This window comes from Onychostoma macrolepis, chromosome 16 (genome assembly GCF_012432095.1).
Source record: "Onychostoma macrolepis isolate SWU-2019 chromosome 16, ASM1243209v1, whole genome shotgun sequence".
Lineage (NCBI taxonomy): Eukaryota > Metazoa > Chordata > Actinopteri > Cypriniformes > Cyprinidae > Onychostoma > Onychostoma macrolepis.
The window spans coordinates 15,430,569-15,451,827 of NC_081170.1; the positions used below are offsets into that span (position 1 = coordinate 15,430,569).

The 21,259-nt window shown below is 36.8% G+C and overlaps 1 protein-coding gene across 2 annotated transcripts in view; it reads left to right on the forward strand.

Moving 5' to 3' along the window:
* si:dkey-12j5.1 (uncharacterized) overlaps positions 1 to 21,259 on the forward strand; it is an 88,116-nt gene that overhangs the window by 61,922 nt on the left and 4,935 nt on the right. For both annotated transcript variants that reach the window (XM_058746894.1, XM_058746895.1), the window contains exons 9-10: positions 5,675 to 5,728; positions 9,339 to 9,452. In XM_058746894.1, the coding sequence (XP_058602877.1) occupies positions 5,675 to 5,728; positions 9,339 to 9,452 (168 nt within the window). The remainder of the gene's footprint in view (positions 1 to 5,674; positions 5,729 to 9,338; positions 9,453 to 21,259) is intronic.

Consider the following 21,259-nt stretch of genomic DNA (forward strand, 5'->3'; position numbering starts at 1 on the left):
TTTTTAACTGTATTTACCATTTACTCTGTTAGTACTTTACAATAAATATAACAAAATGATAAACAAAGCACATTATTTTAATTAAACATTTATTTGTCAAATTTGACCATAACTCCAATTCAACCATACTTTGCAAATGTCAACTTGTTGAATAAATTTTAGCCTGGACCCTGGACCACAAAACCAGTCTTAAGTGTCAATTTTTCGAAATTGAGATTTATACATCATCTGAAAGCTGAATAAATACGCTTTCCATTGATGTATGGTTTGTTATGATATGTTAGATATATTTGGCAAAAAAATTTAAATATTGAGAAAAAATCGCCTTTAAAGTTGTCCAAATGAATTCTTAGCAATGAATATTACTAATCAAAAATGAAGTTTTTATATATTTACAGTAGTAAATTTACAAAATATCTTCATGAATATGATCTTTACTTAATATAATTATTTTTGGCATAAAAGAAAAATCAATAATTTTGACCCATACAGTGTATTTTAGGCTATTGCTATAAATAGACCCCAGTAACTTAAGACTGGTTTTGTGGTCCAGGGTCACATATCTGATGGACTTTAAAGCAACTAAGCAGTTTATGTGTGTGTGTGTGTGTGTGTGTGTGTGTGTGTGTGTATTATGGTATACATGGTTCATGAGGACACAAATGTTCATAATAACATGGGTATTACAACATAAACATTGTTTAGGAGGACACTTCCTGTGTCCCCCTAAACCAAATTGCTTAAAACATAATGTATTTTGTGTATTTTGAAATTAAAAAATTGAGAAGTGTGTGTGTTTGTGTGTGCGCGCGCTGAAAGCTGGGTTTACAGGAAATAGATTATACAATAATAGACAGCTGTGGAAAAGAATACATTCATTTGCCATCTCAAAACATTCATTTTCCGTGGTGGTATATGATATTATGGTGAGTAAATAACCAAATTTCAGAAATTATTCCTTTATTTGCAAAGTAGTCTATTGGACATGCAGTGTTTTTTTGTGCATGTTTTAACACAATGGGATTAAATGAGTGTTATAATTAAAACTCACAAACTCACATTGAACTCACAAAAACTCATAATACTTAAATGAACTAACAATTCATTCATTTATTGAGGTAATTGTTGTATTTTGCTAGTGCTTGGGAAAATTTCAGCAGCTGAAAATTGGAGGAAAATGTCAAATATCTGCTTTGTCTGTGGGCAAAAAATGCTTAGGGTGCTTAAACTTGGTCTAACTCGAAACAAGATTAGGTCAGCACTGGATCTCATTTAGAGGGACTTGCTGACCAAACAGCACTGAAGACTCAAAACTCATTTTTGGCAAACAGGAAAGGTCACTGAATGAATTTGAAGGACAATTTTCTCGTGAATGGGTTCAAAAGATTTTATTCAAAATATAATTGCCTTCAAATGCATCTTTCAGAGACATTGTCATGCCCACAATTTAATCTTTTACACAGCTGGGATACTTTCATTTTGTTACACCATTTCCCTTTGAGAGTGATGGATTATTAAATATATTCTCTAGAATTGCAAAACTTCATGGTGCATCCTGGGATGCTTCATACTAAATCTTGAGGGTGAAAGTTTGCCAAAACTTAATTTAACAGATTTGTGGTTTATGAATAAGCTCTTGGTAATGTTTGAATAACATCACAAGTAACTCTATAAACCTGAATTTTTCCATGCATATCTTAATTTAAAATAGCAGTGTGTGTGCAAGCCAATTTATACTTAAAGTAAATATAGCTTATACTATAGATGACTTGAGCATCCATATAAAATGTATATGTGTATGCAGTATGTGTGCAAAGTGTGTGTGTGTGTGTGTGTGTGTGTGTGTGTATAATGGATACATATGGCAAAGTATTAGCACATCTAGTGTGGTTAAACACAAATGGATGTGCAATTTAGCACACAAAGAGAGACGGGCAAATAGGAAAGGAAAAATTGAGGAGGCATAAGCAGGGGTTGAAAGAAAAAATAATCACTTTTCAATGAACAGGCCTCCTCCTGAGTGTGAACATATTAATATTAATGGCTGCATTCCTCTGATTCCAGGCTCACTCAGACTACGCCTTTATTTGACCTGACAATTACAGCCCCACAAATACAATAGGGTTATTCAACATTTCCCTTTCACAGCTTTTCATATTCAGGCCAACAAAAGAGGAGTTCAGAGAAAAAGGTATTTATAAGAATTTAGGCTAATTCTCTGTGAAAGGATGGATAAAAAAAGTCCTGCCCCCCTGTCGTTCTCAACCCATATGGCGTACTTTCTTCACTAGATCAAAACAGAAATGTTTGACATAAAGTGCTCTTTTTCATACAATGCAAGTGAATGGTGACCACAGGCTATCGAACTTCAAATATAAGAAGCACTAGATGTACATGTGGTGCAACAAATGTAGGGTGCTTTTCAAACAGAAGGCTGCATTCTAGGATGAGGAGGATGAGTCCTTCCTAGTCCAGTCCTTCTGAGGCTTTAAGGCCTGAGTCCTTCTCAGTATTAAACGCTAAAATGAGATGGTCCAGTAAGTAAACATGGCTACACTCTTAAAAATAAAGGTGCTTAAAAGGTTCTTTACAGCGATGCCTTAGAATAACCATTTTTGGTTCCACAAAGAACGATTCAGTCAAAGGTTCTTTAAAGAACCATCTCTTTTATACCTTATACCTTTTGTGAAACTGAAAGGTTCTTCAGATGTTAAAGGTACTTTATGGAACCATTTAGACAATAAGGTTCTTCTATGGCATCGTGAAGCACCTTTATTTTTAAGAGTGTACATCAGAAATGTTTTCACCACGAAAATACTAATTTGAAGTATACTTTATATTGATTTTTTTTTATATTAACTTACTTTCTATTAATGCAGTGCAGGTAAAGATAACTGTCTTTGGTCTCCAGTGGCTTACATTATGCACAGTTTAGCATTATGTGATTCATTTACAACCGAACACAAGAAAACTTACACCTCAAAGATATTTAACGAAATTGAACAAGTTAAGTGTCGATTTATTTTCAGCTTACAAATTTTTTGGGAATTGGGGATTTGAAGAGCGCGAAGGATACAAAGATTGCCTACTAAGGATCCTTCATTGAGACGTCCTTCAATTGAGACGTCCTTCATTGGAGCTTTATGATGTGGCAGCCTAGATATAGATACCCTTACAAGGGTGCATCCTTCCATTTTAGAAGCACCCATAGTCTGATTTATAAATAAAGGACTCTTTTGAACCCATCCTTTGAGTAAGTCCAAACAAAACTAAATCAAGACTTTGAATTAGTCTGATAAATCCTGTGAATCACCATTAAGTTATCATCACTTCCAGTAAGTTATAATACAGAATTGGTGGTTGACTTACATGTAGCAAAATGAATTGGAATTAGATCTGAATCGTGTCAAAGCAGGAAATCCATAACCAGCCCAGCATTTTTAAAAGTTATCAAAACTATTATATGGTTTCAGAAGATGTGGAATATACCTTAGAGTCATTTGAAGCACTTTTATAGTCCTTGTTGCCAATACTTAGTCTCCATTCCCTTTCGCTGTATGCAAGCAAATCTCTTTCTTTGAGTCCCTTTAAAGCTTTGCACATTATGTAGATGTAATCAAAAGGTATTATTTCTCAGACATTCATTTTCTTTTAAAACTCTCTCGAGCATCTTCATCAGATAGACCGAGTTGACGTAGACACTGCCAGCGGCTGTACACCTCCGCAGGGGCTCGGGCGCGTTACCAACTCCTGGTCCGCCAACTGCTGTCAGCCGTCCGTAATCGTGTATGTATCTAAGAAACATTCAAGCAGATTTATGCATTCAATTTGAACTTCTTAAATGGAGAATCCCACATACCCCATAGCAGTTTTCCTCCGGGCCGAGCATTTGACTTTATCCGTCCCTTTTATCTGTTGCTGAGAGCTTCGGGCCAGCATCAGGGAGTGATATGCGGCTAAGGAGAGAGAGCGAACACGAGCATCAATCCCTAAAGTAATTATCTCAGCTCCTCCTCATTCCAAAAGGCTAAATATAAGTGAAGTTTTTAGTTCCCAGTGGCAGCCATGTTGCCTTTGATAAACGGTGTGACTATAAAATTCGGGTGCGAAAGCGAGTATGTGTGTATTCTGCGTTCACACAGCCTGGCTAGGAGTATAAATTCTCCTGCACGCAGTCCGTCTTTCTGCCATGCACAGTCGCTCGTACGCACACACAAAAGCAGATACAGATAGGCGGGCGAGTGTGGTTGTGCTAGATTGGAATTGTCAGAGGTGTCACATTAAATGTGCTATTATTAAGTCCAGGCTGAATTTTATGACCTTGCAGGATCGTAAATTGGTTGGTCAGTCCCTTAAATTACGTATCCATCGAGCGATGTGCTCTATCCGTCCTCACTTTTCTCCTGCTTTACTTTCTCTTTCTCTCTTTTTCCACCTCCCTTTCAGCACATACATACACGAGAGCTTGATCTTGACTCTGTGGCCCTGGTTGAAATGGATGGCATGAGTGTGACGGGACTAGAGGAAAGCGGGATGCTGAGAGTGGCTGACATCTGAGTTCAAAGAGGCTTTAGGGGTCACCGTGGCCCCCGGCCAAAGCCGTGACCCTCCTGAGGGAATAACAAGAGAGCCTGTCTCAGTATATCGATCAGGAGAAACTTACAAGGAGCTTTAGTCCGTTTTAAAAGTTGAGAAGTCTAAAAATCGCACTCTGTAGCAGATCTGAATGTTTTTATGGAGGAGAAATCTGCACTTGCTATTGTGAATCAGAAAATCTATGCACAGCACAGAGTTGAGTATTAGCTTGGGTCACATTGTATGGTCACGATTCATAAGCGCTTTGCAGTTGAACACAGCTCTCATCTGTATTTGATTTGAAGCTCAAGGACTTTGAGATGAAGTGTCTTAATTGGCCAATATTTGACTTTAACTGACCTTGTCTATCAGCTCTTTATCTGATGTATTGATGACGCTTAATTAAAACACACTCTGGGTGAATGGGTTAAGCTGATAGGCAGAGGCTGACAGCGGATAGATCAATAACACCGATCAGGGAAATGAAGATCTCAGGCTCTCAAAGGAGAGATAAAGATGGTGTTTAACAAATTAACTTAAGAACTGAGGTGATAAAGCAGTAAAAAAATCATTAAATTATAAGCACTTTTCTCTCCCTTGAGAACCGGCTAGCAGAGCGCAGTTAACACTTAATTAAAGTTCAGCAAAAAGAGTGCTGTTGACCATAAGCCAAACATAAACAGACTTCACTGATCCAGTTATTACACTTGACTATGATTTAGATTATTGGTAAACCACAAAAAACCTACTGCGAGATTCCCCCAAAATAAAGCAATTGCATTCTTTAAGCCTATTTTTAGGACCATTATCATTTTTGCTCTGTGACACACAATTCTCGTTACCATAATGCAAAAAAAAAAAAGATTTTTAAGGCAGTTTAACAAAATGTGACCATTATGTATAATTTATGCTGATTTAATAAAAATCACCATTAAAAATGATGGAAAATGCTAGACGGTGTGCTTAATGACATCTAAATGTCACAATGCAGTTTCTTTTCATGCAAAAATAACTTTTGAGCAGTTTGGACTTAAAAATCAATTAACTTTTGAGTTACATGTCGTATTTCAATAAATGAAGAGCTGTTTTCTTTTTCCAGATGGCCACAGAGGTGTTAGAGGATCTTCTGGAGGAGGATGACGAGGTTGTGGAGGTGTGTGTTAAGTTTTTTTATCATCTTTTTTAAATGGTAGAAGTGTTTTTACTCATTTCTCAAGTTAGCCAGTTGTAAAGAGTTGTTGGATTAATCTAAATAAATCATACTAGATTGAGATGATTCAATGTTAAAAAAACAATAAATGACTTACTTATAACATATAAGGTGTTTGTTTCTGTTTGTTGTAGTTGTGTATTATCAGGCCTGTTTTACCAGCTCTACCTGGTAGGATGTTTGACACCAGCATTTGATGCATTGCTCGCTGTCTCAGACAGCTGGATTAATAATATATAGCACTGTATCCTGCTGAAACAGTAGTTTGTTTGTGTGAAAGTGCTTTGGTCTTCACTTTACATTATTAGCTATGGAAATTACACAGTGCTGAAACTGAGATACTGAGACATCGTATTTTGACAGACCAGCACATGCACGCACACATACACGCGTGCACACACACACACACTTGTATTATGTGGTTTACAGGGACTCTCCATATACTTAATGGTTTTTATATTGTAGAAACTACTACAATTTTGTATATTGAATTTCAAAAAAGCACTTTTTTTTTTTTTTTTGGACATTTGGTTTGTGAGGACGAAGGAAGTATCCTCATAAACCATGTTTATATTGTAATTATACACATCCTCATAAACTATGTATTCAAGCACACACATACACACAGCACATCTTTTTCCAACACCATAATGTTACATAAATGATGGTTTTAAAAACCATCAAAAGCACATAAAGCATTATTAAACTAGAGGGCATTCTGATCTTTTCTTCAGACTTGTTTAAAATAACTTGTACAGTACAAACAACATCCTGAGAGTCGATGCATAATTAATGAGCAAAACTTAAAAAATGAATATGAAACTTATGATTTTAAAATATTTAATTTAATTTTATTTAGTTTTATTTAGATTTTTTTTATCACCGGTTCTACTAGCCATTTAAAAAAGTCCTTTATGTCGGGATCAGAACTGGACCATTAAATTCCTTTGATTCCCATTCTTAGTCTACGCAATGAGTCTAGTCCCTCACAAACACACACACACACACACACACACACACACACTCTCTCTCTCTTTCTTTCTAATAGATATCTGACAGATTGAGAGTGCTTACAGAGTGTTCTGAACATTCGGCTCAGGAGAATCAGAGAGTGTGAAAGAGAAAGAGACAGAGAGAGTGGGAGTGAGAGATGTTTGAACTCTCTGTGGTGTGTTATTGAGACATCAGAGGAGGGTATAGAGTGTAATAGTAGGTGATAAAGTGAAGAGCACTTCAACACAGCACAACAAAAACATGCACACACACACCCTTCCCCACAGCCCATTTGCGTCTGACTTCTCATTTTTCAGGGTACAAACAAAGCTGCCCGATTGTTTGTTTCTCCCTCTCTGTTTGCTGCAAAATAAGGTTATTTTAATCCTGCCTGAAATCAAATATTTATAATGCTGACAGAGTGCACAGGAAGTGCTTTAGGTTTGTTTTGTTAATTACAAGTGGCTGACTGTCTGTCTCTGCCTACTTTTATGTATGTACTGAAGGTGAGAGCGGAGTAAGCTGTGCCAGATTTTACATAATTCATCCTATAGGCCAGTGTTTCCAAACGCTGATCCTGGAGTAACTCCAACACTGCACATTTGGACTCAGTGGGGAATATGGGAATGATTTACATTTCAAATGAAAATATAAATAAATAAATAAATTGTCATACTAATGTATAACCCATTCTAAAGTCTGTTGCACATTATTCCCATTTTAATAAACCAGCCAGAAAAAAGGTTTTAATAATCCGAAAATTTGTATATAGTGGAAAAAATTGTTATAAAAAAAATTGTTAGTTAGTAAACCCACAGACACATCTTCTATGTACACAAAAGGCCTATTTCTCTTCACAAATCTGTCTAAATCTGTGTTAGTGAGCATTTCTCCTTTGCCGAGTTACTCCATCCACCTCACAGGTGTGGCATATCAAGATGTTGATTAGATGGCATGATTATTGCACAGGTATGCCTTAGGCTGGCCACAATAAAAGGCCACTCTAAAATGTGCAGTTTTACTGTATTGGGAGGGTCCGGGGGGGTCCGAAAACCAGTCAGTATCTGGTGTGACCACCATTTGCCTCACGCAGTGCAACACATCTCCTTCACATAGAGTTGATCAGGTTGTTGATTATGGCCTGTGGAATGTTGGTCCACTCCTCTTCAATGGCTGTGCGAAGTTTCTGGATATTGGCAGGAACTGGAACGCACTGTCGTATACGCCGATCCAGAGCATCCCAAACATGCTCAGTGGGTGACATGTTCGGTGAGTATACTGGCCATGCAAGAACTGGGATGATTTCAGCTTCCAGGAATTATGTACAGATCTTTGCAACATGGGGCTGTGCATTATCATGCTGCAACATGAGGTGATGGTCGTGGATGAATGGCACAACAATGGGCCTCAGGATCTCGTCACGGTATCTCTGTGCATTCAAAATGCCATCAATAAAATGCTCCTGTGTTCGTTGTCCATAACATACGCCTGCCCATACCATAACCCCACCGCCACCATGGGCCACTCGATCCACAACGTTGACATCAGCAAACCGCTCACCCACACGACGCCATACACGCTGTCTGCCATCTGCTCTGTACAGTGAAAACCGGGATTCATCCGTGAAGAGAACACCTCTCCAAAGTGCCAGACGCCATCGAATGTGAGCATTTGCACACTCATGCCGGTTCCGACGACGAACTGCAGTCAGGTCGAGACCCCGATGAGGACGACGAGCATGCAGATGAGCTTCCCTGAGACGGTTTCTGACAGTTTGTGCTGAAATTCTTGGTTATGCAAACCGATTGTTGCAGCAGCTGTCTGGGTGGCTGGTCTCAGACAATCTTGGAGGTGAGGATGCTGGATGTGGAGGTCCTGGGCTGGTGTGGTTACACGTGGTCTGCGGTTGTGAGGCCGGTTGGATGTACTGCCAAATTCTCTGAAACGCCTTTGGCTTATGGTAGAGAAATGAACATTCAATTCACGGGCAACAGCTCTGGTGGACATTCCTGCAGTCAGCATGCCAATTGCACGCTCCCTCAAAACTTGCGATATCTGTGGCATTGTGCTGTGTGATAAATATCCAGAAACTTCGCACAGCCATTGAAGAGGAGTGGACCAACATTCCACAGGCCATAATCAACAACCTGATCAACTCTATGCGAAGGAGATGTGTTGCACTGCGTGAGGCAAATGGTGGTCACACCAGATTCTGTTTTCGGACCCCCCCAATACAGTAAAACTGCACATTTTAGAGTGGCCTTTTATTGTGGCCAGCCTAAGGCACACCTGTGCAATAATCATGCTGTCTAATCAGCATCTTGATATGCCACACCTGTGAGGTGGATGGATTATCTCGGCAAAGGAGAAGTGCTCACTAACACAGATTTAGACAGATTTGTGAACAATATTTGAGAGAAATAGGCCTTTTGTGTACATAGAAAAAGTCTTAGATCTTTGAGTTCAGCTCATGAAAAATGGGGGAAAAAACAAAAGTGTTGCGTTTATAATTTTGTTCAGTTTATTTATGTATATGTATTTTCTCCTCTTCCTGTTTCAGGTGTGGTATCTGTTGGGATGGCTGTTTTATTTGCAGCTGGACAAACAAGACTTGACAAACAACGGTGTGAACTTCAGAAAATCAGCTTGGACGTACCTTAGCAAGGCCAAAAAGGTACAGCTCACACACATACACGCACTGTTCTTTTGGAAATGATGAGGCCATCTGATTTCATCTTGGCGTAGTTTTCATTCTCCCCCACATACAGTGCACACACACACACACATTTTCTACCTGGCTGATTTCTCCACTCCTCCCTTGGTCCCTTCTCATTTTTTCCATCTGTCATGGCTCTCTCAGCATGCCGTCAGCTCTTTTTCTACTGTGAAATTTCTCAAACTCTGCTGGTGTCCGAGTGCTATAGAAATGGAAAATGAAAGGCAAGTTTGAAAGAAAACGAGAGCGGGAATAGCTTGCAGGTTGAGGTATCATAATAACTATAGCTCTTTTTTTTTTTTTTTTTTTTTTTTTTACCAACCCCTGTCCTTTCTTCTTTCTCTTCCTCCTCCCCATTTCCATCTCTTTCGCAGGCTTTTCGCTGTTACTGCACTTTGGTTCTCTCTGAGGAAACCTTTGGTCACTGCATGTAGTTTCTTTTGTTCCTCTTCCATTGCTTTTCTCTCTCTATGTCTCGCTCGTTCTCTGATGGATCCGTCGTCATTCATCCTTCATTTCCTCTGCTTCACCTTGCAGCCTCTTGTTTCCTTCTCGTTTCTAGTCATTTAAATTTTGGGAAAGACCATGGATGCACACCTGTTGTCTCACATATACCTTTAAATCGGGGGTAGTCGTGGCCTAATGGTTAGGGAGTCGGGCTTGTAACCTGAAGGTTCCGGTTCGATTCTCACGCCGGCAGGAATTGAAGATGGGGATTGTGAATGAACAGCACTCTCTCCACCTTCGATACCTTGAGCAAGGCACCGAACCCCTAATTGCTCCCCGGGCGCTGGAGCAATATTCATTTAAATTTTGAGATTTCAGTGTGTGTTCACTGTGTGTGTGCATTTGTTCACTGATCACTGCTGTGTGTGCACTAATTTCGAGTATGGGTCACCATACTTGACAATACGTCACTAACTTCAAAATTAAAACAGCCAGACGAGACGTAATACAAACTCTAAACCCTGTCTCAGCACCCAGCACTGTCTTTGTTTTTAACCTCACTAATAAAAGTAAAAGTTACAGTTGCAAATGGATAAGGAACCTTTAAAAAAATTGTATAAAAAATAACTGACCCAACGGATAAAATATAATTGAATCGTAATAATTTTATATATATATATATATATATATATATATATATATATATATATATATATATATATATATATATATATATATATATGTGTGTGTGTGTGTGTATATATGTGTATATATATATAATATGTGTATGTATATGTATGTATGTATATAAATATAAGTATGTATGCATGTAATAATATAATTTAGCAGACGCTTTTATCCAAAGTGACTTACAAATGAGGACAATAGAAGCAATCAAAACCAACAAAAGAGCAACAATATGCAGGTGCAATGACAAGTCTCGGTTAGCCTAAGCTTTTTTTTTTTTTTTTTTTTAAGAAAACAAGTACAATCCAAATTCCGGAAATGTTGGGGCGTGTTTTAAATTTGAATAAAATGAAAACTAAAAAGCTTTCAAATCACATGAGCCAATATTTTATTCACAATAGAACATAACAAATGTTTAAACAGAGAAATGTTACACTTTTATCCACTAAATGAGCTCATTTCAAATTTGATGCCTGCTACAGGTCTGAAAAAAGTTGGCACGGGGGGCAACAAAATTTTGAAATGATTCAGCTTGGAGAACATCTAACAACTAATTAAGTTAATTGACATCAGGTCTGTAACATGATTAGCTATAGAAGAGATGTCTTAGAGAGGCAGAGTCTCAGAAGTAAAGATGGGCAGAGGCTCTCCAATCTGTGAAAGAGTGCGTTAAAAGATTGTGGAATACTTTAAAAACAACGTTCCTCAACGTCAAATTGCAAAGGCTTTGCAAATCTCATCATCTACAGTGCATAACATCATCAAAAGATTCAGAGAAACTGGAAAAATCTCTGTGCATACGGGACAAGGCCGAAGACCTTTGTTGGATACCTGTGGTCTTCGGGCCCTCAGACGTCACTGCATCACTCATCGGCATGATTCTGTCATTGACATTACTAAATGGGCCCAGGAATACTTCTAGAAACCACTGTCGGTAAACACAATCCGCCGTGCTATCTGCAGATGCCAAATAAAGCTCTATCATGCAAAAAGGAAGCCATATGTGAACATGGTCCTGAAGCACTGTTGTGTCCTGTGGGCCAAGGCTCATTTAAAGTGAACTGTTTCAAAGTAAAAAAGTGATCTATGGTCAGACGAGTCCAAATTTGACATTCTTGTTGGAAACGCCGTGTCCTTCGGGCAAAAGAGGAGGGAGACCTTCCAGCGTGTTATCAGCGTTCAGTTCAAAAGCCAGCATCTATGATGGTATGGGGGTGCATAAGTACATATGGTATGGGCAGCTTGCATGTTTTGGAAGGCACTATGAATGCTGAAAGGAAAGGTATATAAAGGTTTTAGAGCAACATATGCTCCCCTCCAGATGACGTCTATTTCAGGGAAGGCCTTTTGTATTTCAGCAGAACAATGCAAAACCACATACTGCAGCTATTACAACAACATGACTTCGTAGTAGAAGAGTCTGGGTGCTGAATTGGCCTGCTTGCAGTCCAGATCTTTCACCTATAGAGAACATATGGCGCATCATTAAACGAAAAATACGTCAAAGACGACCACAAATTCTTCAGTAGCTGGAAACCTATAGAGTCTGGGTGCTGAATTGGCCTGCCTGCAGTCCAGATCTTTCACTTATAGAGAACATTTGGCGCATCATTAAACGAAAAATACGTCAAAGACGACCACAAAATCTTCAGTAGCTGGAAACCTATATCAGGCAAGAATGGGACCAAATTCTAGTGTTAGAGGGTCAAATGGATACAAAGAAGACAGATAGATAAAATAGAATTAGAACAGAGAGTGCTAGAGTTAGAGGGTCAAATAAAGATGGAAGAGATGTGTTTTTAGCCGTTTCTTGAAGATGGCTAAGGACTCAGCTGCTCGGATTGAGTTAATAGGTATATATAATATTTAATATATCATTTTTATATATATAATTTTTTTATTATAATTGTTTGTTTGTTTTTTTCATGTTTTAATCAAAATTTGGAAGTAAAAATATAATTATGCAATAAATAATGAACCTATTTTCTTATTTGAGAGTCATTTAAGAGTATCTCTGCATCTGCATAATCTTGAAAGACTTCATAAGGTCTTTGGAGTTTGTCTACTGTTTAAATTCTTGAAGAGGAATCTCTGTTTGTGCTGCTTTGTAAATTTACAAAAAAATTGAGAGTAAAAATTAGCTCATGAGCACAAAATATGTAAATAAGACCTGAAAGTCACGCTCTTGGCTTTGGTTCAGACTTGTGAATATTTAATTACGTTCGCTAACGTCTCAATTATTCATCTGCTCTTTAATCAGTGCCCCATATTCGCTAAGCTTTTGTTAGCTGTGTCATTAATATGGCCATAATAAAGCAAACAGTAATTATTTATTAATTAGCCTTTTAGAAGGTCATCTCTCTGCACTGTGAAATATACTGCCAGTTATGAATGAGTTGCTAGCTTATTGCTTGGCATTAAAAGTGAAAACCTTTCAACCTTTAGTAATAGTATCACCTAAACTGTTATTAAATCTGATGATCATGTACATTTTTTGGCCTTTTGAGAAGAGTATATTTCAGTAGCATCATAAAGAGTCTTATTTTCAGCACTATTTCTCTGTAAATGGGAATAGTTAAAAATTTCCTGAAAATTTACTCACTCAGGCCTTCCAAGATGTAGATGAGTTTTTCTTTATCAGAAACCAACTTGGTAAAATGTAGCATTACATCATTTGCTCTACAGTGCATCCTCTGCAGTGAATGGGTGCCGTCGGAATGAGAGTCCAAACAGCTGATAAAACATCACAATAATCCACAAGCAATCCACATGACTCCAGTTTATCAATTGATGTCCTGTTAAGTGAAAAGCTCTTTGCTTGTATGAAACAAATCCATCAGTAAGATGTTTTTAACTTCAAACCATTGCTTCCAAGTCCTCTATCTATAACATTGCTTAATCCAGTGAAAAAAATTGTCTCTTCTGAATCAGTATGCATAGATCAAGCATGGTTTATAAGCAAAAACAGTTCTTAACCAATATGTCAGTGGATTTTGATGTGAGAGGGATGGACTTTTTTCCCGGGTGAAGTGTTATTGTAGATTATGGACTATGGATTATGGAATTTTGGCCAGAAGTGATGGTTTAAATTTAGAACGCCTTAATGATTTATTTGTTCTATTACAAGCATGCAATCGTGTGGATTACTGTGATGTTTTTATCAGCTGATTGAACTTTTATTCTGACGGCACCCATTCACTGCAGAGGATCCATTGGTGAGCAGGTGAGGTGATGAAATTTCTCCAAATGTGTTCTAAAGAAGAAACAAACTCATCTACAGTACATCTTGGATGGCCTGAGGGTGAGTACATTTTCATTATTGAGTAAACTATTCCTTTTAACCTATAAAACAGAAATACAAAAAAGGTATTTTAAAAAATGGATCTGGATTTTTGGTCCATACAATGTTGGTTCAATGTTAATTTGAACATTAACTTACATTGAATGGACAAAAGTACTTTAAACATCTTAAAATTATCTTCTGTGTTTTATAGGAGAAAGTCAAAATGTCAAAAAATGTGCTTTAATACATGCATACATACACGCAGATGTCTCAAATGGAGACTTTGAAATATATAATTACATTGTTAGCTGTTGCCCAGCTGCTGAGGGTTGGAGCTTCAAAAGTATTTCCATATATTTTTAAATCTTCAGTTTCATGCCTCTGCTTTAGTGATCATTAGCAAGTTGTTTAGAAATTGATGGCTTCTGAGCTAATCTCTTGATTACAGCCTCGATTTTTCTCCTGAATCGATTGATTTCCCCTGCTCCTCTGATTTTAATTAGCTTGTGGCTACTCTGCCTGCTGTGGATTTGTTTTCCGTGTCTGCGCTCATATTGCCTTTTTCTACCTTCATCCCGTCCTTCTCTCGCTTCCTTACTCTCCTTACGCTCGTTCCTCTGTTACAGTCTATGACTTCAGGCAGAGTTCAGATTCCACTTTAGCTGCTATTCACCATTGATTTTCTGCCTTCTGCTCAATGTCCTGCTCTTTACACGTCCATCCCTCAATAGCCACCTCTCCTCCCTCTCCATACCTCACTACCTCTCTTTTCTCGTTCTTTCTCTCGTGCCATTCCTCACTACCTCTCTTTACTCCCTCTATTCCTGGCTAACTCTTTTTTTTTTTTCTTCCTCTCTTTCTCGGTACTTTTTGTCTCTGTGGCCCTGTTTTTACCTGCAATTAACATCCGTTTCTCCGATTTGATCAGAAGTGGTCAGTCGAGATTTTTTGCTTTTTTGATTTTTTCATCTCCCTCGTGTTGGTCCATGCCTTCATGATTTTTTGTCTTTCCATGGAACACAAAACATTTTGAATAATATCCTGCAGTTTTTCTATGCTAATACAATGAATGAATCTTTCCAGCTTTAAAAAAGTAAGAACTATAAAGGTATGAAAAAAGTGGTCCATATTTTAAGTCCTCTCAAATCATAAATAGCTTTTTGTGAGGAACAGACCAAAATTTATTAGATATTTTTCCATTTTTCAGATCATTAAGTCAGTCAGGAAGTTGATCTCAGGATAACAAATCATTTTGATTTTGATCATCTAATTCATTGAAATAATCTGACTCAAGAATTTTGCTTTAAAAATTCCACTTTAGTGTTTTATTTTATTTATACTGTTAAAAAGTTAAAAGATTAAAAAAGAAATTAATTCAGCAAAGGTGCTTCAAATTGGCTAGTATGCATTTACATTTTTACAAATGTTCATATTTCAAATATAAATGTGCTGTTAAAAAAAAAAAAAAAGCTGTTCTTTTCAGCCTTCTCTTGATCAAAGAATCCTAAAAAACAAGTATCAGAATTTCCACTAAAATATTAATCAGCAAGTCAGTTTTCAACATTGATAATAATAAGAAATAGAATGATTTCTTACAGGAATAAAGCACATTTTTTACAATAATAATGCAATAATATTTCACAATATTACTTCTTTATGGTATTTTTGACCCAATAAATGCTGAGCCGAAACTTAAGAACATTAGTGTGTATTTTATGGTTTTCATGGTTTGATTTACATTGGCAGTTACAAATGCATATTTGGCCATAATGTGTTTCTGATTACCTACAAATGTGATTTAGTGATCTGATCACTTAGCAAAGACGGGACCAATGCATGTACATCAACAGCACAAAATGCTCAAAATTAGAAGAAAACATTTAAAAAAAAAAAAAAAAAGTCTGCACACCATAGGCTCCAAAAATGCAAAATGATTTATTCCTGTACTTCACACAAGGTAACGTTTTGTGCTAACAGGCTCTTTGTCAAACAACAAAAAATTTATTTCAAACGCTCCTTTATACTCACAGGTAATTAATCAAGAGTCACATGACCTTAGAAGAAGCTTTTAAATTTTTTTTTAAAAAAGGATCATGGAACGAAAAAGGCAAAAGAAAAATACAAAATGTCAACTGTGAAAGTCAAATTCAAAACATACAAAATATAAAATATATTTTTTGTGATTAATCATTTTTGTGATTAATCATCGTGGATTTCAATGAGTTAGCCTGTTTCTTCCACAGTACTTAAATATTTTGTATTCTTCAGTATTTTTCTCCTCCTTTTCATATGTCGCTACCTCTTATTTATCCCCATCAGGTCATTCTTCCTCTCTTCATCCCTCAGTACATCTCTTTTTATTCTTCATTACCTTCATCCTTTGTCCTGTATTGATCTGTACAGTATTGATTGAGCTCTGAGTGCATGATTATATTTTCAGCCATTAATAATCTTCCATATAATGATTTATCATGCTGATGCTATGATGCATATATGCTCCAGCCTCGTGCTTCATGAATAGACAGTCACACTTTATCGATCCTTCAGGGGAAATTGAAGAAAGAAAAATTCAGAAGGCATTTTATCAGCTTTTGTTCTGTGTGGTAATATAGATCTTGTGTGTCACAATGTTACTGCAGCGTTAGTGAAGCGTCTCGCTCAGCCATGGGTGCAAAATGACCAGTTTTGAGCGTCTCATTGCTCTGTCTGTAATTTACCATGGCAGCTCTAGAAATCGCCTCAGGCATAAGATTCGAAAAGCACATTCACTTGAACACACACCTTTGTGTGACCTCGAGGATCTAATATGCGCAGTTAAACAATGTGTTTGTTAATTTGCACAACTGTCTTCACGCTCTTTTCACATTCCAATTAAACAAATTATGTTTCAGGTCTGCTGTTTTCTTCCAGTGTATCTGAGTGAATTTAACATTTCCTGGAAGAGATGCAAGAGTGTTTTTAGACTTGCCCGGTGCAGATTTTCTCTGTGATTTTAACTGTTTTATGTATATTTGTATGCATTTCCACACGTGTATTTTACTCAACCCTTTATTTATATGTACGACAGCTGTGTTGGTGCTGTAGATGTTTTGTATTATTTCATTGAGTGCAGTAGATTTGAACACATCTTAACCCACAGCTGCCTCTCACACACTCTATTGAGATAGAGAACAGGCGATGTGAATCATACATTTTTGATTTGTATGTTATAGCTCAAAACCAGCTATTAGGTGTCGCACATTGTTGATGGCTTTTACACTGCAGGGGTCAAATCTCAGGATAAAAATATTCTAGTGAGTGCCACGATTAGTGCCTCTCTCTGTGTTTTTAACAGTCAGTGTGGTGGTGTGACACAGAGGGCAAAGCCTCAGGACAAATAATCAGACATTTGTCATTTTTCAGTAAGGATTTGATGGTAACACTTTAGTATAGGGACCAATTCTCGCTATTAACTAGTTACTTATTAGCATGCATATTACTAGCATATTGGCTGTTTATTAGTACTTGTAAATTCAGTATTTTGTCTGAATAAAAAATAAAACACCCAAAACTAAAATATACAAAAATCTAAAATGTAAAAAGTGAAATCAGAGGTTTTAAATTCTAGTGAATTTAGCATTGTAATGTACGGTTTAATAAAATTGATAATAATTGATAATTTTAAGAGTGGCAAAAGATTCCATTTAATAGTGGTATTAAATCCTTAGTGTTTTTAAAGTTTGATTTTAAATGAGTATCAAATAAAGGAAGTGGTCATCTAAACACATAACAATTCAATATTGACCAGTATATCAGATTGTCTGATACCAATAAGTGGAAAAATCTCTGATATTGATTGATAATATTTATGCATATAACAACCAGCAGTAGAAAAACTTAGATCAAACAAGAATATCAGTAACGTCCCTCAATCTAGTCACTGTCATTGTGAATGTACGTGTATGTGTATCATTGTCGGTGTGTTTTTCTCCAGCAGTCTTGACCTCTTCAATTCACTAGATTCAAGATCATTTTTCAAAAACCCTCCAGTCCAATTTGGTCTTTTATCTGTCAAGGTTTAGAAAGCAGGTGGGATTTTAAACCACTAGCAAACAAGGGTCAGCATACAACAGCTGAGAAAAGATGTGCAAATCTTCTTTATTTACTGTGTTTTTTTAGCATAGCAATTGTAGACATTTGTTGTTACCAGTTTTCTTTTCCTCAGGTTTAAACATTGTGTAATCATCAGAGCCCATGTGCTTAGACATATTGAGCTACGGTGATCATGTAGGGTACTCAAGTTCGACTCTGGCTTGCAACATTTACAAATCCCATTCTCTCTTATCGCTTCCAGTTTTAAGTGTAATTATAAATGGAAAAAGTGCACAAAAATAATGAAAATCTCTCTAGTATAATGTACTGCATTATGGTTTTTAACTTTTATCTCATGTAGTTTCAAAAATCTTTCTTATATGGTGTGCAATATTTGAATTCACAGTGACTTTTAGAGTAGAATGATGCTTTATAAATGTACTCTAGAGAACCCTTCCGGTCTGTTTGCTTGTTGAGTGAGAGCTGCAGAGCATCTTTTGTTGACTGCATTATGTTTGTTTGTTCTTTTAGCTCAGGTCTGTAGTTTGATGTATTAAGAGCCATTCTCATCTCTTGAGATATAGGAAGGTGCTATCACTGTGCTCTTAGAGAAATCACTTCTGGTAGACATGAGCACACAGGATTGGAGTCACTTATTCGTCTATAGAATTACACTAAAACTATATCCTTTGGTATCACTCTGCCTGACACCTTTTATGGCACTTGCGTTTTCTTGCTTTGATGCACAGAAGTGTTTGAAAGCTGACCTTTTTTGACACTATGTATGATTCAGTTCAATGTTCATTCATCAGGAAGATGTCTTGTTAGAGGTAGAACCAAGAAATGAAATAGTCCTTCACAGCCCATACTCGAATGCTGTTTGAAATGACTCATTCTAGTGAATTTGTTTGTTCAGATGATTCATGTGAATACAAAACAAAATAAAATTCTGCAAAAATCACAACTCAGGTAAAATGTCTTTAGCCGTCACATTGTATTTTAGCAGTGCAGGAAGGAAAGTGGAAAGGAAAGAGTGTGTGTGTGTGTGTGTGTGTAACCTGTGCAGATATAAATGACTATCTGTCAGCTGGACAGTAAGGTCAGTTGTGGATCAGAAGTCGGTCCAGCCCAGCAGTTCATCAGAGAAGAGAGACACAGAACAAGAGTGAGAGATACGGCCTGAAGAGAGTGATTTAAGGACAGTAGGAGGAGTCCTTGATAGTAATCCGAATGATGAAAGAAGGCAGAGAAAGAGGGAAGGACAGGCACGAACGTGATCACATTCATTGCTTTCAACACAAATGCCTATTCCTGACACACACACTCTGGGACCAGGAAACTTCTGCTTTGCATTTGGAAGTAGAGAAGTCACACTTAGATACTTAAGTCTGATTGAAAGAGTTTGTGATATCCTGGGATTAATTTTATCTAAATAAAGCCTAATTTTTATAAAATACAAATTTAAATATTGCAAATAAATATCTCTGCAGTCTTACCCAAGTTTAAAAATGGATGGATGTATATACAAAAAATATTGTTGTGTGTAATTTACTTAAATTAAGAATTCTAGATCCAGGTGAAAGATAATATTTCTATTTTAATAACATACTATATATATATATATATATATATATATATATTATTAAAAAATATATGTATGATAATAATAATGTCCTTTTAGTCTGACTTGTGAGGACCAGTCAATGCTAGTTCACATTTATGTGTGTGTGTATATATATGTGTGAAATGATTTATATAATTAAACGAAATAAAATACAAAAATTAAATTTTATTATTTAATCAAATTATTATTGTTAATAACAATAATAATAATAATAATACAATATTATTTTATTAAGAATAAATATAACAACATATCAATGTATAGATAAATAGATAATAACAGTATATAGATAAAAATAAACCTCATCTAGATAGCCAATTAAATGTGTGTGTCAGTTGTTGTTTTTTTCTGAATTGTGAGAACCAGATAATGGCGAAGGAAAATAACATCCTTAATAAATGCACTAAGTATCTATTTAAATGTAAAAATGCGAAAATGTTTGTGTGCAGGTTTGGTTTAGGATTAGGGTCTCTCAGAATCATTAGCTCAGTTTAATATCCACACCATGAGAGAGAAACAGATGTGTTTGTGTATGTGTATGGGTATGTGGATTGTCTTCAGTCGCACAAGCGTGTGTGAAATTCATTTTCTTTCTCGTTCCCAAGCGAGTAAGATGGCCATAGCAGAAGATTGCAGACTCTTTTCTGCTCTTTTACACACAAACAAACACACATACACACACATGTCACCACCTCCAACCAATTTTCTTCAGCAAAGACCTTCTTCCCCCAGACAAAGCTCCTCTGCAAAGCTGCCATTTCAAAACATATAAATACATCAGTGGAGAAGGTAGATGTCTTGGATAAGGGAGGGATTGCTTGCAAAAAGTGGAAGATAGTATTCAGCAGTAGCTTCCTCTAGGAGGAACATTTCCACTGTGTACATGTTTGAGAGCTTATTAGAGGATGTAAAGATGAGGAGATTGAGTGGGTGACGGGTGAACTGTGGGTTTGTGGAAGGTGTTTTTGACACTGTGTGTGTATCAGTGGCTGATGGAGTGTAACTCTTATCGGGACTGGAGATCAGGTCTCAGTAATTACAGGGTGGGCCTCCAGATGGTGGCTGTTGCTGAGGTAACACATTAGCTGGAGCGCTGTCCTCTAGACTGATTAAATAAACACAACTCAGATCTGTGAATCCAAATCACAGAAGCTGTGGCACAAGTGTTTCTCAATTCGTTTATTTATTTGCAGAAGGGGTGGGTGGAGTGGTACAGGGTCATTCTCTTTATGCAGTGCTTTTTCTATCCCTTCGGAAAATCATCTCGGTGTATTGCTCTCAGGAGGATTATGTGTTAAGTTTAGAGATATATTTACACAAAATATGGCAAATATTTCAATTTTAAGGCATTTTAATCATTTTCCTATCAGAGGAGACAGGTTTTCCCATGTTTGCAGATGCTGTATGTCATCTTACTTAATGAAATTCTGTCAAAAGATCTTGATTGAGGGCTGTTTATTAAATCCTTTGTTGCATTTTCCACATCTGTCTGTCTATCGTTCCATCCATTCAGCCATCATTATTCTATTTTTCTAGCTATCAATCTATTGTTCCATCCATCCATCATTGTGTCATTCTAGCTATCATTGACTGAATGTGCTTGAAATTCTTCACTACTTTACATCTATCTATCTATCTATCTATCTATCTATC